Genomic DNA, 15,001 nt, shown 5'->3' on the forward strand with positions numbered 1-15,001 from the left:
GGGACTTTCACTGAAAAAGAGAGGAGATTATTGAGCAGAGACGAATATAAGCATTCCATGGAGCGAATATAAAAAACGCCGCAACACGCTACTCACGGGATTATGATAATATGATGATATGCATGTATGGGGTTAAAGTAGGAGCCACCGATCACAAGTGTCGTTCACTTGGACTTTTATTTTTTTTATTCTTGACAAGTTAGCCCTTGACTACAATCTCACCTGATGGTAAATGATGATGCAGTCTAAGATGGAAGCGGGCTAACTTGTTAGGAGGAGGATGAAATCCACACTCCATTCGGTTTCTACACGACATCGTACCGGAACGCTAAATCGCTTGGCGGTACGTCTTTGCCGGTAGGGTGGTAACTAGCCACGGTCGAAGCCTCCCACCAGCCAGACCTGGACCAATTAATAAAATCTGCCCAGCCGGGGATCGAACCCAGGACCTCCGTTTTGTAAATTCACCGCGCATACCACTGCGCCACTGAGGCCGTCAGCTCCTAGGACCACTCGCTATATAGATCAAGGTATTCGCAACACCAGAGGTCCTGTCATAAATTCATTCTGTGTAACACGCCAGCAATTAATAGACCAATTAACGGTACAAATAAAGCTACAATTCTAATTATTGTTCACTCTCGATGTGAGATAGTTGAAGGCAGTAAAAACTGTCAAAGTTAATTACATCTCAGGAAACTAATCCTAGGTAAAAACGTAACATTGTGTGGGTAAAATACTTTTTCCCGTACATTTTTTCCGATTAATAATTATAATATCGTGATACTGTAATAATTATACGTCTATGCGGTTGCGTTACAACTCCTTTATCTATTTACGCTTTAGTCTATAGGTTTCTATTCTACGAGTACCTAGCTATATCTTTTATACAATAAACTAACTACACTAGACTAGTTTAACTAAACTAATTTTACCAGCGTAGTTCTCGAGGGAATACTGGGATAAAATTTAGTTACACGATAATAAAGTAGTTTTCCAGTGTTGAAAGAATTTTTAAAATTTAGAAAAGCTTAGAAATATGTATGTTTTATGGATATTGGATACTCAAATAGCCTGAAAATATTAGCCGGCTGTCTTGAGAGAGGATTCAGTTTGTTGATTTTTATAATAATTTAAATTCAAAATTCATTTATTTCAAGTACGACTAGTGTACAAGCACTTTTGTAACGTCAGCGAACCTATTTACTATTTTGGTCTATTAAATATTTGGTATTATCACGTCAAATCAATTGAGAAATGTCATCTACCTACTGTATGATATCCACCAGTAGGCACCGTTTGAAATTTGTTACATATAATCTCAATAATTCAGGTATATAATACGAATTTACAATTGTCCATACGCGGCTTAGTCTAAGAAGAGCCAACAAACTAAGCCAGGGTATTTTTTTTTAATTATTGACGGATCATCTGCTTCGTGCGTCAATTATTCACCACCTGGTGATGGTAAGTAAAAACTAGCACCTACAAATAGAGCAATATTTCGCAGGCATGCAATAAACACGCCGCAGAGCGTACCACCCTTTGTCTATGAACCTGAGGCGTGTAGCTATAATTACGAGTAACCTTGCCCTTCAGACCGGAACATAGCAATGTTGCTTGGCAGCAGAAATAAGTATGGCGATAGTACTTCCCCGGAGAGTACTACTACTCATCTTTAACATCATTATCAGCCGATGGACGTCCACTGCTGGACATAGGCCTCTTGCATTAACTTCCAAACACAACGCTATCGATCCGCCAGCATCCTGCGACTCTCTGTAACCCGCTAAATGTCCTCAGTCCAACTAATGGAGGGGTCAGCCAACAATGTGCCTACCGACGCGGGTTCGTCATTCCAGCACCTTGGAACCCCAATGTCCATTCACTCTTCGAGCTATATGGCCCATTGGCACTTCAGCTTCGCGACTCGCTGAGCTATGTCAGTGACTTTGGTTCGTCTGAGGATCTCCTCATTTCTGATTCGATCACGTAGAGAAACTCCAAGCATAACTCTCTCCATCGCCCGCTGAATGACTTTAAGCCTTCTAATAAGACCCATATAGTTGCGATCAAGTCAATTATTATATAGGTACTATTAGATATTACACTAACGCGTCAAAGCTTAAGGCAAACAAAGTCAGCAAAGAAGAATTTAATTTAGTCTCATAGTAGACAACGAAAGTTATTTGGCTTTACTTAGACATCGAAACCCTTTTTATTTGCTGATAGTAAATTACAAGATACGATCATTTAAAAAGCCGGGATCTAGGGATCGATACAGTGACGAAAAAGACCTGATCTATAATTAGCAAGGAATTCCCGCAACCGCGCCGACGAGCTCGTCAAAAAAATGGTAAACAACTTGGTAAGTGTACTTGTTTAGCATACAAAGGAAATTTTATAACAGGACAAAAAAAAATAAAAAATCCCACCACGAAGTAATAAAGGTATATCCACACATCGCGATCTATTATTTACACTTGAAACTCGTCAGGGATGTGCCATCATTTATCGATGTTTATACAATTTGTATTCTTAGATTGACAACTAACCTACCCAAGTATTTTTGTCGACCTCTCTGGATCTTGGTAGTGCTGTGGGTCTCGATAGAGGTTCTGGGTTCGATTCCCAGCACGGGTCAGTTTCAGTGGCGTAGCTAGGTAACCAAGGGCTTTAGTGCAAATAAAAAATGGAGTCCCACTACTATCTAAACTGGTTGGGTTTTATCAACAAAAAATATTCGTCAGCTCTTTTTCGTTTTCGAAATTTTCTAAGTTCAGTTCGATCGTAAGGATTCGAGGGCCCCTAAGCTTGAGTGCCCCAGGGCATTGCACCGTCTAGCTACGCCAATGTCAGTTTAGGACTTAGGCTAAGTCTGGTTATCACCCTACCGTCAAAGACGGACCGCCAAGCGATTTTACGATGCCGCGTAGAAACCGTCAAAGGTATAGGTAGAATAACCTTGTACCTCTTTATAGTAAGCCCATTTGCATCTTCACTTACCATCAGGTGAGATTGCAGTCAACGCCATTCCAAAATTGCTCAATATATAAAAAATCGAAAACTTATTTTGAGAGCTGCCACCCACCCCAGAAATGAGAAATGAGGAGATCCGCAGAAGAACTAAAGTCACCGACATAGATCAACGTGTCGCGAAGCTGAAATGGCAATGGGGCACATAGTTCGAAGAGAAGATGGACGTTGGGCTTCCAAGTTGCTGGAATGACGACCACGCACTAGAAAGCGCAATGTTGCTCAACCTCCACCAGGTGGACAGACGACATCAAGCGAGCCGCACGGATTCGCTGGATGCAGTCGGCTAAGGATCGTGATGTTTGGAAGTCCCTACAAAAATCCTATGTCCTGCAGTAGACGTCCATCGGCTGATATGATTGATGATGATGATGATGACCACCTCACTCACTACCCACCACCCACTAACTAACCACTGCAACTAACTGGTGGTTGAGGTTTGTAACTACACCGATTCCAACGCCGAATTTAGATCTAGACGCCCAAAAATCGTCCTTTACAATCCTGACGATGACATATCGACCTACAATGCTTTCCAGGCAACACAAACACAAGCTACACAGCGTCTTCGCCGGCTAAGGCGAGGTCTCGGATATCTGAGTTCACTCGGATGTGGGCTTTTAACTTACGATCTCGGAGACGGCTGGACTGATACACTCAGGCCAAAACACCCTGCCAGAACGCTTCTCTAAGCCGAGGTCCGTGTTAGTGAGGAGCCCTTAGAGATTCGTTCTGCCCATCTATTCTGCTTCTGCCTTCGGGCCCCATCAGGCAATGGTTCAGCGCTCGCGGTCCTCAGGTCCTAATAGGGAGCCTACGGCAATTCCACAAGAAGGCAATATTCGGAGTAATATTGCCTTCTTGTGTAATTGCCGTAGGCTCCCTTAAGTTAGCGTAAACGAGTCACTTTTATGTATTCTGGCATGTTAAGCTTGTATTCCGTGGTCTTAGCATGTATGTTACCATAATAAAATTCTGGAAAAACCTTATGGAATGTTTGAGTAAACCTTAATCTGTAATGTCTAAGCGTACATCGCACAATATCCGGTTTGGGGCTAACCTGATATTGTACGTGAGTAGAATCCACAAATTACCATGCAAGTAAAATGTTACTCTGTACTGAGCAATCATACATATGAAGTTACCTACCTAAACTATACTATATTGTGTTACTTGCAAAGTTCAACATATATGAGCCTGATGGTTTACTAATACTCTACCTGTAGTGGCGGTCAGGGCTTTTACGGGGATATTTTATTTACTTTTTAGAGATATTTCTTTTTTTATTCTTTACAAGTTAGCCCTTGACTACAATCTCTGATTGTAAGTGATGATTTATGATGCTAAGATGGTAACGAGCTAACTTATAAGGAGTAGGAAGACAATCCACACCCCTTTCGGTTTCTACACGACATCAATGATGTATTATACTAGAGATGGGCACTAGTGCATAAACACAAATGTGTATGTCTTAATTTTTTTTAGTCGCTTATTAAACATCGAACGTTATTTAAACAAATAATACTAAAATATCGTCTACAATGTCGAGTTCTGTGTTCAGGATGTGTAAAAACTATATACACATAAATATATAATGGAATTGAAGACAAAATTGTGCATACCTTGTGAGCTCAGTGGAGTCTCTAAATTCGGATCACTTTTTGCAGTGATTTTGTAGGCACGTAACCTATTTACAGTATAAAATTATCATTGGGCACGGGCATATAACACTCCAAATTTCCCAATTTGGAGTTGAGAATTTTCAATGAAAATTTGTCGGATGTAAGAAAGCTCAGAATTTCAGGACCACATGATCCGAAGCCATAGGCTCACAAGTCAATGAGACATTAGGTAATGTTGAGCCCAAAGATTTTGTACAATTAGACATGTTACGTGTCTATAAAATCACCGCAAAAAGTGATCCGAAATTAGCTACTCCACTAAGCGCTCACATGCACAATTTTGTGTTTATTTACATCATACAAGTATATAATTTTTACACTTCCTGAATACACAACTCGATATTGTAGACAATATTTAGGTAAGTATTATTTGCTAATAAACTTTCGTTGTTTGCTATGCGACTAAATGAAATTAATAGAATTACTTAGTCATGTTTGTATGCTCAGTTTAGACGTGCTAGTGACATATCTAACAGTATACAATCATTGGTTAAGCCTCTCCTCAAATCAGCAAGTCTAGGAAGGACGGAAAGCTTTTCGCTACGATCCTTTTTCGATACAAAAATGGCACGCAGTGATCATAATTAAAATACAATTAAGCATTCGATTCCGGAACATGAAACCATCAACGCCCGATATCCAATCGATAACGTCATCGTGGGAAACCGCGGGGTGTCCTGCAAACAAAGACAAACAATGACGTCACATCACGTAGGTACGATGGAAAAACTGATGTATAAATAGGTCGAACGCGCGAATCCTGCGCCAGTAACCAAGATGGGACTTTATAGTGTAGTGAGCGCTTTTGCGCTTGTGGCGTTAGCTTACGCTTCGGTAAGCGATAACGACATCGAAGGCGGGGAGAGAGTTGTGCTGGTCGCGCCGGTTTTGGCGCCGCCCAGGGACTCAAGGACCCATGTCACTGACCGGGCGCGCCAGTTCCCGATATTGGTGCTCCTCGCTCAGAAGAATCCGCCGCCGAAAGAGCCCCAGGCTAAATCGCTGGGTGTTGACCCGCAACCTATTTATGTTCAGGTAACTTGTGAAAGTTATATTTAGATCAAGTGTTCGGAAAAAGAGTAAAGTGTTGCATTGTTGTTTGCCTTTTTAAGTTTTTGTGATTTATTTTTAAACTTTTACGTTGGCAAAAAAAATAAAACTGAACTAAAAGCTGAATTTTTTACATCTGTGTGAAAGAATAATGACAAACTAGCGGACGTTTGCGAGTTCGATGTAAGCCCTCATTCGCACGAGGCTTTTTTTAACGGGCGATAAAAAAGCATTCAAATATAGTATGAAGTTAAATGAAAGTCTATTTTACAACGCCCAAAATTGAAAATCCAACACTGTTCGAAAAAAGCGTCGTGTTTTAAAAACGCTGTCGTGAGAATATAATATACTTGGGAATGCATAAAAAAAACTCTCGTGCGAATATGGGTTGTTTTTCATTATACATGACCAAGTTTTAGAAGATTGTAAAAAGGAGATATATAATCTACTTTCTTCTAATTTCGCCAAAGTTTTCGTCAAAAAAGATCGCCATCGCGAACTCTATTTACACGTGCTACTTAAAGATTATACTTATAGATGTATTTGCTATAGAAAATAATTTAATAAGCAATGTTAAAGCAAGCTACATAACAGATAACAACAAACAACCTTGATACTTGCTTACATCTAAAGACTATGAGTATTTAATTACTAATGAATAGCTTCGGTTCTATTAGCTGGACACATCGCGTTTCTATCCATAATTATATTTAATTTAGATTAGTATACTTTGTAGTTATAATTAACTAACAAAACCCTTGATAACCCGCTGAATTCCCATTCCCATGGGAATACAGGGATGAAATATGTTACTCCCTGAAAATGTAGCTTTTCATCGGTCTAGTAGTTTCAGAGCCTATGAATGCAAACAAACAAATCTTTCCTCTCCATGTTAATATATAAATGCGAAAGGTTGTCTTGACGTACAAAGATGAAATTGGGCAGGGAGGTAGTTTTACAGTTAGTAGACGCCGGATTAAAGAGAAGCTTAAGGGCGGAGAAAGTCGCAAAGGTCCGCTAGTATTAAATACTACCGGTCAAGCATCGCTTTGCAGTCACGTAAGCAACCAATGGCAAGAAAGCTACCGCCGACAAACAGGGTTTTTAGCAGCTTATGCATAACGATTAGTATAGAGAGATTTTTCGTTTCTTCCAGAAATTAGAAGACCAGCAGAGATCTGGTCAATTGAATAGGCAAAAGCGTCACCTGCACAAGTTATTGGGACTTGGGGGTGGGATTTCGTTTGGAGGAGGCTTTGGTTATGGCGGCGGAGGCGGCTATGGTGGTGGATACGACTACGAGGGGTACAAGGGACATGGTCATGGGGGATATGGTCATGGGGGATATCAGGGCGGTTATCAAGAGCCCACGAAGACTATCGTCGTTGAAGTTGTGAAAGAACGAGGTAATTCATTATTTTATATCTTTAATACTATCGTAATTACATATTAAAACGTTCCAATAATTTCCGTAACGTAAGACAACATTTTTTTAAATATTTCTTATACCATTGCATAGAATAAATATTATGTACAACCATGGCAGAAATGTTTACACAACACTTTTAAGCACATTTATGTAGATAGGTGCAATAGCCAAAAAAAATTGAAAATCATCTAACACCTCAATCAGAAGTAGATAGATTTTATCACAACACATATTACAAAATATTCCGTTTTATTGTGATTTTTACTGTTGTTTGGTTTATTGAATTTTTTACAACTCACACACAATACGTAGGTCTTATTACTGTTTTATACCCGACTTAATAATATGTTTGTGTTTTCTACTCATAAACGATAAATAAAGCTAAATACATGGTTTTCTTTTAGGTCATCATCACGGTCATCACGGTGGATACGGTGGGGGCAACTATGGCGGCGGTGACGGTGGTTTTGGCGGTGGTTACGGCGGTGGTTACGGCGGTGGTTTTGGCGGCGGTTACGGCGGTGGATACGGCGGAGGCGGCGGCGGAGGTGGCGGTGGCGGCGGCGGAGGCGGCGGTGGCGGAGGCGGTGGTTACGGTGGGGGATACAACAGTGGGGGTGGGGGATACAACAGTGGCTATGAAGGCGGACATGGGGGATATGGCGGCGGAGGCTGCGGGGGTGGATGCGGTGGTAACTACGGCGGCGGGGGTAAAGCAACTGCCACAGCTACTGCGACGGCAACAGCTACTGCGAATGCTAACTCCGGGTAAGTTGTACTTTTAATAGTAGAGGAGCCGAAGAGGGGATTTTTGCAGTTACTCGAGCGCGGCAGATAAACATAAGGGACTATACCTTACACTTTGTCGAGTACCTCCACCGAGTATGAGCCCTTAATATAAAAAAAACTAACTTCATAAATACTCAACCAGCACGTCAGATTAAGATAAGGTAGGTGAGTTGATAGCTAAAAACTATACATTTCGAAAATCTGACGATTTGAGCGTAACGTAATGGAATGGGAGGGTTTCAAAGTTACAAAATTAAACCCTTATATTTTAGTACTCGAGGTACGAGTGCGATTAATTTTTTACTTATTTTTAAGGAAATAATCTCCTAATTAATCGCTAAAATTTTCATACAATTTCAGTAATCCAAAGTAATAAAAATTGTTTTTAAAGTCTGTAGTTTTTTTTTCCACCGCTAAAAGCGGAAAAAGTAAATAACCATTTATTCTTCCTATAATTTAATCTACCAAATGTAATCGGTCTCAATGACGCTCGAGTAACTGCAAATTTAGCATCCCGGACTCCCCTACTATAATAGTTTAAGTAGATTAATTAAAACATTCTAAAGAGATATAAGTAACTGAATAGTACTGGTTGAGCACAATTTTATCCATCAGAAATTCACTTGGATAGAAAAATTAAACTTCTGTCAATGTTTATTCTTACTCTATGGCGACTAAAGAGGTTATCAAAGTTTTAATTTAAATTTCGAAGTGTCTTGCACATAGAAAGCTGTTTAGTGAAAAACACATTTATTGAGAAAAGTACTATACAAGCCTTGGGCGGTACTAGGCATTGACGGACTTACGTATGTGTGCCTCGGCTTCGTCTCGGCCCACATTCACACGTTCGTCCAATAATACCTCTCTTGCCGGCCGCTGCGACAATACAATACGGAAGAATTATTTATATTTTGAAGACCATAACTAATAAAATCACAAAACACCTATTTAACTTATGTTATCTAACTTATGGTACCCTACTCGTGAACTTATTAACCTTTATTTCATCACGCTTAAGCAATAAAAACCATTTTTTTTTGTTTCCAGGTACAAAAAACGTTAATAAACATTTTAAAAGAAACCTGCCCGATGGATGCTTTATGAATATCAAATTACCTAATTGACATCGTGTTAATTTCACGAACAACGTGTGAAGGCTCTTTATATTTATTGCTCTGTGATCCTAATTAGTATTAAAACCAAATAACTGTACGTATTTATAGCAATTAGTAACAACTTGCATACAAATTAACTGCCAACAGCAAGCATAGGATAAAGGGAATGTAAAGAAATGTAGCATGAATGCTAAAGAGCAGCCTTACTCCTTGTAAAGACTTAGTATTCTTTGGGAATATAATGATCTTTGCAGCAGTGCCATCTACTCGTACTTTGTATGATAGAATGTTTTCCTATAATTTGAACGTCCACTTCAAAAACACAATGCGAACTGAACCGTGCATATAAAAAAATAGTAAATAAGTAATTAAGTAGACTAAGACCTATTGATAACAACACTTATAACAAATACTAAGACATGAAACACTACTATTGTACCTATTTGACTATTTGTAATATTTATGATTAAAACTACAAATATTCAGTAATTTATTCTATTTATCGTATTTTGTTTCATGGCTTGATTGAATATAAACCCCTAGAATGACAGCGTTTATGAATATTCTACCGAAAAAATATTATGTGAATAAGGTATTTAAGAAACAATATTACGATTAATTAAAAATATACAAAATCTAGTCTAGTGTTGTTATTTTATACTGACTAATATCTGTATTGTATTTAACCAACAATTTTTTTAACCAACCTCAAAAACTGTATTTAATTATTTTATGTCATTTGTAACTAAGGAGAAGAAGAAGAAGAAGAAATACTTTATTGCACACAAAAATACAATTATAAATTAAAACAATAAAAAGATAAATTAAACTTAGCATGCAAAGGCTATTATTACTAAGTAAAAGTAATCTCTACCAGGCAACCCCGGACGAGAGAACTTCCGAAAAAAGAGCGGGAAGGAGGTAGGGGTATTTATTACGCTTACTAAAACGGCGAACATAAATAGACCCTATAAGTATGACTTAATGGTAAAGTTATACAGGGGAGCTTTAAAATTATAATGAGTGGAAGCCAAGTCATACATCTTAAGTGATTCATACTAACAATTGTGCTATGAATTACAAGAAGCAGTCTATAAAAACATTTATTTTATACTAGTTGACGCTGCGCGGTTTTACCCGCGTGGTTCCCTTTCCCGTATGAATACAGGGATATATATACCCTATAGCCTTCCTCAATAAATGGATTATCTAATGCAGAAAGAATTTTTCAAATCGGACCAGTAGTTCCTGATATTATTATTATTAGTGCGTTCAATCAAACAAACAAACTCTTCAGCTTTATAATATTAGTATAGATGAGAGACGTGATAGCCTAGTTGATATGACCTCTCCCTTCGATACAGAGGGTGTAGGTTCGAATCCGTTCCAGGGCATGCACCTCCTACTTTTCAGTTATGTACATTTTAAGAAATTAAACATCATTTGTCTCGAACGGTGAAGGAAAAACATCGTGAGTGAAACCTTTACACACATGAGAATTATGTGTGTGAAGTCTGCCAATTCGCACTTGGCCAGCGTGGTGGACTAAGGCCTAACCTCTCTCATTCTGAGAGGAGACTCGTGCTCAACAGTGAAGGCGAATATGGGTTGTTAGTGACTCATCTCAATATAGTTTTTCAATTCCCAAATAATGCCAAGTTAGATTTACTCATACGAATGCAAAATATAATTTTATGAATGCGAAAGCCCGTTTCTGTGTTACCTTTTCACGAAGCCACGGCTCTACCGTGATCTTTTTGTTCCTATGCATTTATCTATTTCAATCTGAAATATTTTCTTGTCTCGTTCTTTCTAGACCCCTTTTTACGTAGCCGGATTAAACTTTATTTTATACTTCGAGCAGTGGTGCATTTTCAATTTTGGGCGTTAGATATAGACTTTCATTTAACTTCATACTATATTTATTATTATAGTTATGTAGATGTATTTAAGTTTTACGTTAAATAAATAGCTAAGCAATAAACAATCGCTTCAACAGTCGACGTCGACCAAGCTTACCCATCTATGGCTATCATTTTAATTTAATTGACTGGTGTAATCACGCCGTAAAATGGAGGTAATTGAATATTTCTTGTTATTAAAGCCGGATACATTGTTACAGACACTTAAGACAGGTGTAAAAACCACAATATTATTGTTGGAAAATAAACTCTGGCATTCCTCTCCGGCCTTGTGTAATCATCACGTTAATCCTTAACAATTTATGCGAAAAATAATTATTGGTTTGTATATAACGTATCTATAAAATATGTTAATGTTAATTACTACTAAACGACCTTTAACATCATTTTAAAGGCTGTCTTTTATACGATTTTTTTAATCTCAACGTCTAACACTAAACTAAGTTTGTATGAACAACAAAAAGTTGTATCTTGCAACATAACTTTGCATCTTAGATTTTAAGTTAATACATCACGTTTAGATATTCATTGCAGATTCCTAACCCGCTTTCGATAGGTAGGTATTATTTAATGATGTCTCGTATTCAATTGAAGTATGAGTCATACCAAGAATCTGTAACTAGCGCCTCTTGTGCCGCGATTATAAACTAATCGCCGTGCCATTGTTATAGATATAATTAGGAAATAGAGTATCATAATTATCATTATGGAAATTGAAGAAAATGACGATGTGGTTAAATAGGGCCTTTTACATTTTTTATATCAAAATTTCAATTGAAAGAATAGCTCGCATAATTATAGTAGGCGTTACATTATAAAAGTTTCTATTTAAGTATTTCATGGTTAGGTTAGGTCCGGTTTTCGTGTTATCTACATTGCAACATTCGCGATCGCATTAAAAAATTAATAGAATATATTTATTCTGTGCCAATCGATTTAAATTTACAGCGTGTTGAAATTATGTAACACTAAATTATGTAGAGTACTAAAATTTTTATTGAGCATATAGCAAAAATAATGTACATTGTACTAAATTTCTTAGAAAAATTCAAAGAAAAAAGCAAAAAAAAAAAGAAAAAGTGATTTACAATTTTTTAATTACTTCACTGGGATTCGAACGCCGGTAACTAGATTGATACGTTAGCTTATTTTCGTCATGTATCTCGACTGGAAGCGTGGCGTCTTCTGTAATCCGGCTACTCGGAGGTCGGGTTCGGAGGATGGTTTGAGGTCGGGAGTCCTGGTGCTGAGTGGCCCATGTTGACCGGACGTCCACACTAAGCCTGGTATTAATATGGACCCCCCAGAGGAGTCTAGGGGGTGCAGGTTAACTAAGGAGGGGCGAACCGGGCCAGAGGGGAAACCCAGCAGCCAAAAGTCCCCGTATCGGGCAGTAGTGGGATAGCGGCCGGGAGTGGGTGCTCAGTGACAGCCTGACCAACACAATCAGACCCGATCCTTTTGCTAATTTATTTTGCAATCTCTGAGAGCGATTCCGCCATTTTTCACTCGTCGACGAACACGTCTTATTCAAATTTGAACTTTATCTTTATAGGCGTAGATACCAAAATTAAAATGTGACTAACAGCGAAGTTGCCGTGGTAAGTGGAAACAAACGATGTCACAGCGTAACTTTACAGAATGCAGGGACTACAAACAAACTACAAGCAACATTATTAGATTAATTATTTAGTGGTTTACTCATAGAGTTAAATTTTATTTGCAAATTTTTAATACAAGTTGTAAATACTCGTACTTCAATCTCTATTTACATTTACCAGCGGACGCTCCGCAGTTTCAGCTGAGGAGTCCGGTTCTCGTGGATATAAAATGAAAGTCCAGTCAAAATCGGTCCAACCGTTTCAGAGGTTAGCAGGAACATATAGACTAACATACATAAATTAAATTTAACATCACCATTCTTATGCCGTGGCTATTATACACATCGCTATAATAAATTCGCAAAGTTTTCTTTTTTCGTCCAATTTAGAAACTTTTTTTACGTGTAGGTAGTCTCTTTTAGTACATTAGATAAAGTATTTAAACTTTATTTTTTTTTAATTTTTATGTACTTATGTAATAATGGGAATTCCTATATCATTTACCAGTAAATAAGTCCTAATCTTATCTCAGCACACTCCGACCTTAAATACAACGAAATATATAGGTACCTAAGTAAGTATATATTTACTTTTAGGTATTACTACTGTACGCCCGCGACTTCGTCCGCGTGAAATTTAGTTTTTCACAAATCCTGAGGAAACCATGGATTTTTCCGAGATGAAAAGTAACCTATGTGTTAATCCAGAGTAAAATCTATTACCATTCCAAATTTCAGCCAAGTCAGTTCAGTAATTGCGGCGTTAAAGAGTAACAAACATCCAAACAAACATCTAAACAAACATCCAAACAAACATCCATACAAACTTTCGCGTTTATAATACTAATAAAATAGGAATAAAATAACACAAGCTGTAATTATTAAACTGTATTCCAAATAACTTATTACTCATTCTTAAACAAATTGTTACTTTAGTAGATGGTTAATACATTAATTAAGTTTACTTAACACCACTTAACATGTGATCATCCTTTACATAGACCACAATCCAACCAAACCTCAGAATAAAACCATAATCATTAATAAACAGTACAGATTAAAATATTTATCTAGAAGAAGGAGTTTTTATATCTTGTCTTATGTATTTATAATTATTTAAATAATTAAAAATCTAACAATACTAAACAAATAGAATACGATAGGTAGTAGGACTATGGGACTTCCACGATTTCGTCCACGTGAAATTCCATTTTTGCAAATCCCGTAGAACCATGATTTTTTCGGGATCAAAAGTAGCATAAATGTGGTCAATAACCTTAACTCAATCGACTAATGAAAGTCTCATTTAAATCGGTTCAGCTATTTCAGAGATCAACCAGGACAAACAAACAGATAAAAGAAAGAGCTTGATTATATTTTAGCAACGTGTAAACCACTATAAGCACTTGGCACAGCACAGTTAATTTTTAATTACAGACACACATTTTAATTTCATTTAAAATGTGTATTGATGATAACAATTCTTACCTATACATAACATGTTATTAATTTATTATGCTTGATAACTTAAATTGTTATGAGGAAAACATTGTATAAACAATAAGTAATACTTAGATACACTAATTGAAGAAATGAAAAGAATTGAAACGCAAATAAAAAACTATGGGGACACTTGACACTAACAAAAATGAGCTCTTTTAAAAGCTTAATATTTTACAAAGGGGTGCCTAAATCTTAAAGTATTGGTAGCAGACCCCTCATATCTTTCAAAGACCTATCCCTAAAAAGAATTTTTATTGTTAGGGTTCCTTATCTGAAAAGGGAATAAACGCATTTAATAAAGTTTTATTTCATGTTTTCCGCTTGTCTGTAAAGACCCTTTCTCGGAAACCCGTTGAGTTGAAATCAAAGCTATACAGGGTTTTTTTTATCCATACAGTCTAAAATACGTAATACTTGGCTACGTCATAATTATAAGGATGCTTATAAGGGTCACATTTTAAGATCTATTACAAAAGAAATATTTTTTACTACGAAAATATTTATTTATAGAACACACGTTCCTTGAACATTTATAGTTAATTTTAGGTAAAGAATTATGGAAAATACTCCCCAGCTCCCTGTATACTCTGGTCTACAGTCCCTTGAAGCTGTGAAAACATCAAACTTTTAAGTTAACGTAAAAAAAAAGATGGCCGCTTACAAAAAACGTATATCTCAATAACAATACATAAACAAAAACAATATAAAAAAAAATTAAAATATAATTCATATCAATATCTCAAAGGAATCTATAAACTTTCTGGCGAATAAAAATTCAAAATTTATACTTTCTGTTGAATAAAAAGGACAATGGTCTGGTGTTTGTTGATAGAATTCATAAGCGTCTACTAATGTAAACTATTACAGTTTGTAGA

The 15,001-nt window shown here is 37.1% G+C and overlaps 1 protein-coding gene across 1 annotated transcript; it reads left to right on the forward strand.

Moving 5' to 3' along the window:
• The first annotated feature begins 5,469 nt into the window (after nucleotides 1-5,469).
• LOC112056394 (uncharacterized) lies at nucleotides 5,470-9,740 on the forward strand. The gene is made up of 4 exons (XM_052887667.1): nucleotides 5,470-5,753; nucleotides 6,925-7,174; nucleotides 7,602-7,965; nucleotides 9,034-9,740. Exons 1-4 carry the CDS (start codon nucleotides 5,496-5,498, stop codon nucleotides 9,047-9,049), a joined length of 888 nt encoding a protein of 295 aa, XP_052743627.1. The 5' UTR covers nucleotides 5,470-5,495; the 3' UTR covers nucleotides 9,050-9,740.
• The last annotated feature ends 5,261 nt before the right edge of the window (nucleotides 9,741-15,001 follow it).

Source organism: Bicyclus anynana, chromosome 1 (assembly GCF_947172395.1).
Source record: "Bicyclus anynana chromosome 1, ilBicAnyn1.1, whole genome shotgun sequence".
NCBI classification, from domain to species: Eukaryota; Metazoa; Arthropoda; class Insecta; order Lepidoptera; family Nymphalidae; genus Bicyclus; species Bicyclus anynana.

Excerpts from the sequence above, each read along its gene's own strand:
- LOC112056394 (XM_052887667.1), top strand. The coding sequence starts at position 5,496 with ATGGGACTTTATAGTGTAGTGAGCGCTTTTGCGCTTGTGGCGTTAGCT. Across the intron at positions 5,754-6,924 it reads CGCAACCTATTTATGTTCAG|AAATTAGAAGACCAGCAGAG; the intron begins GTAACTTGTGAA and ends CGTTTCTTCCAG. Across the intron at positions 7,175-7,601 it reads TGAAGTTGTGAAAGAACGAG|GTCATCATCACGGTCATCAC; the intron begins GTAATTCATTAT and ends GTTTTCTTTTAG.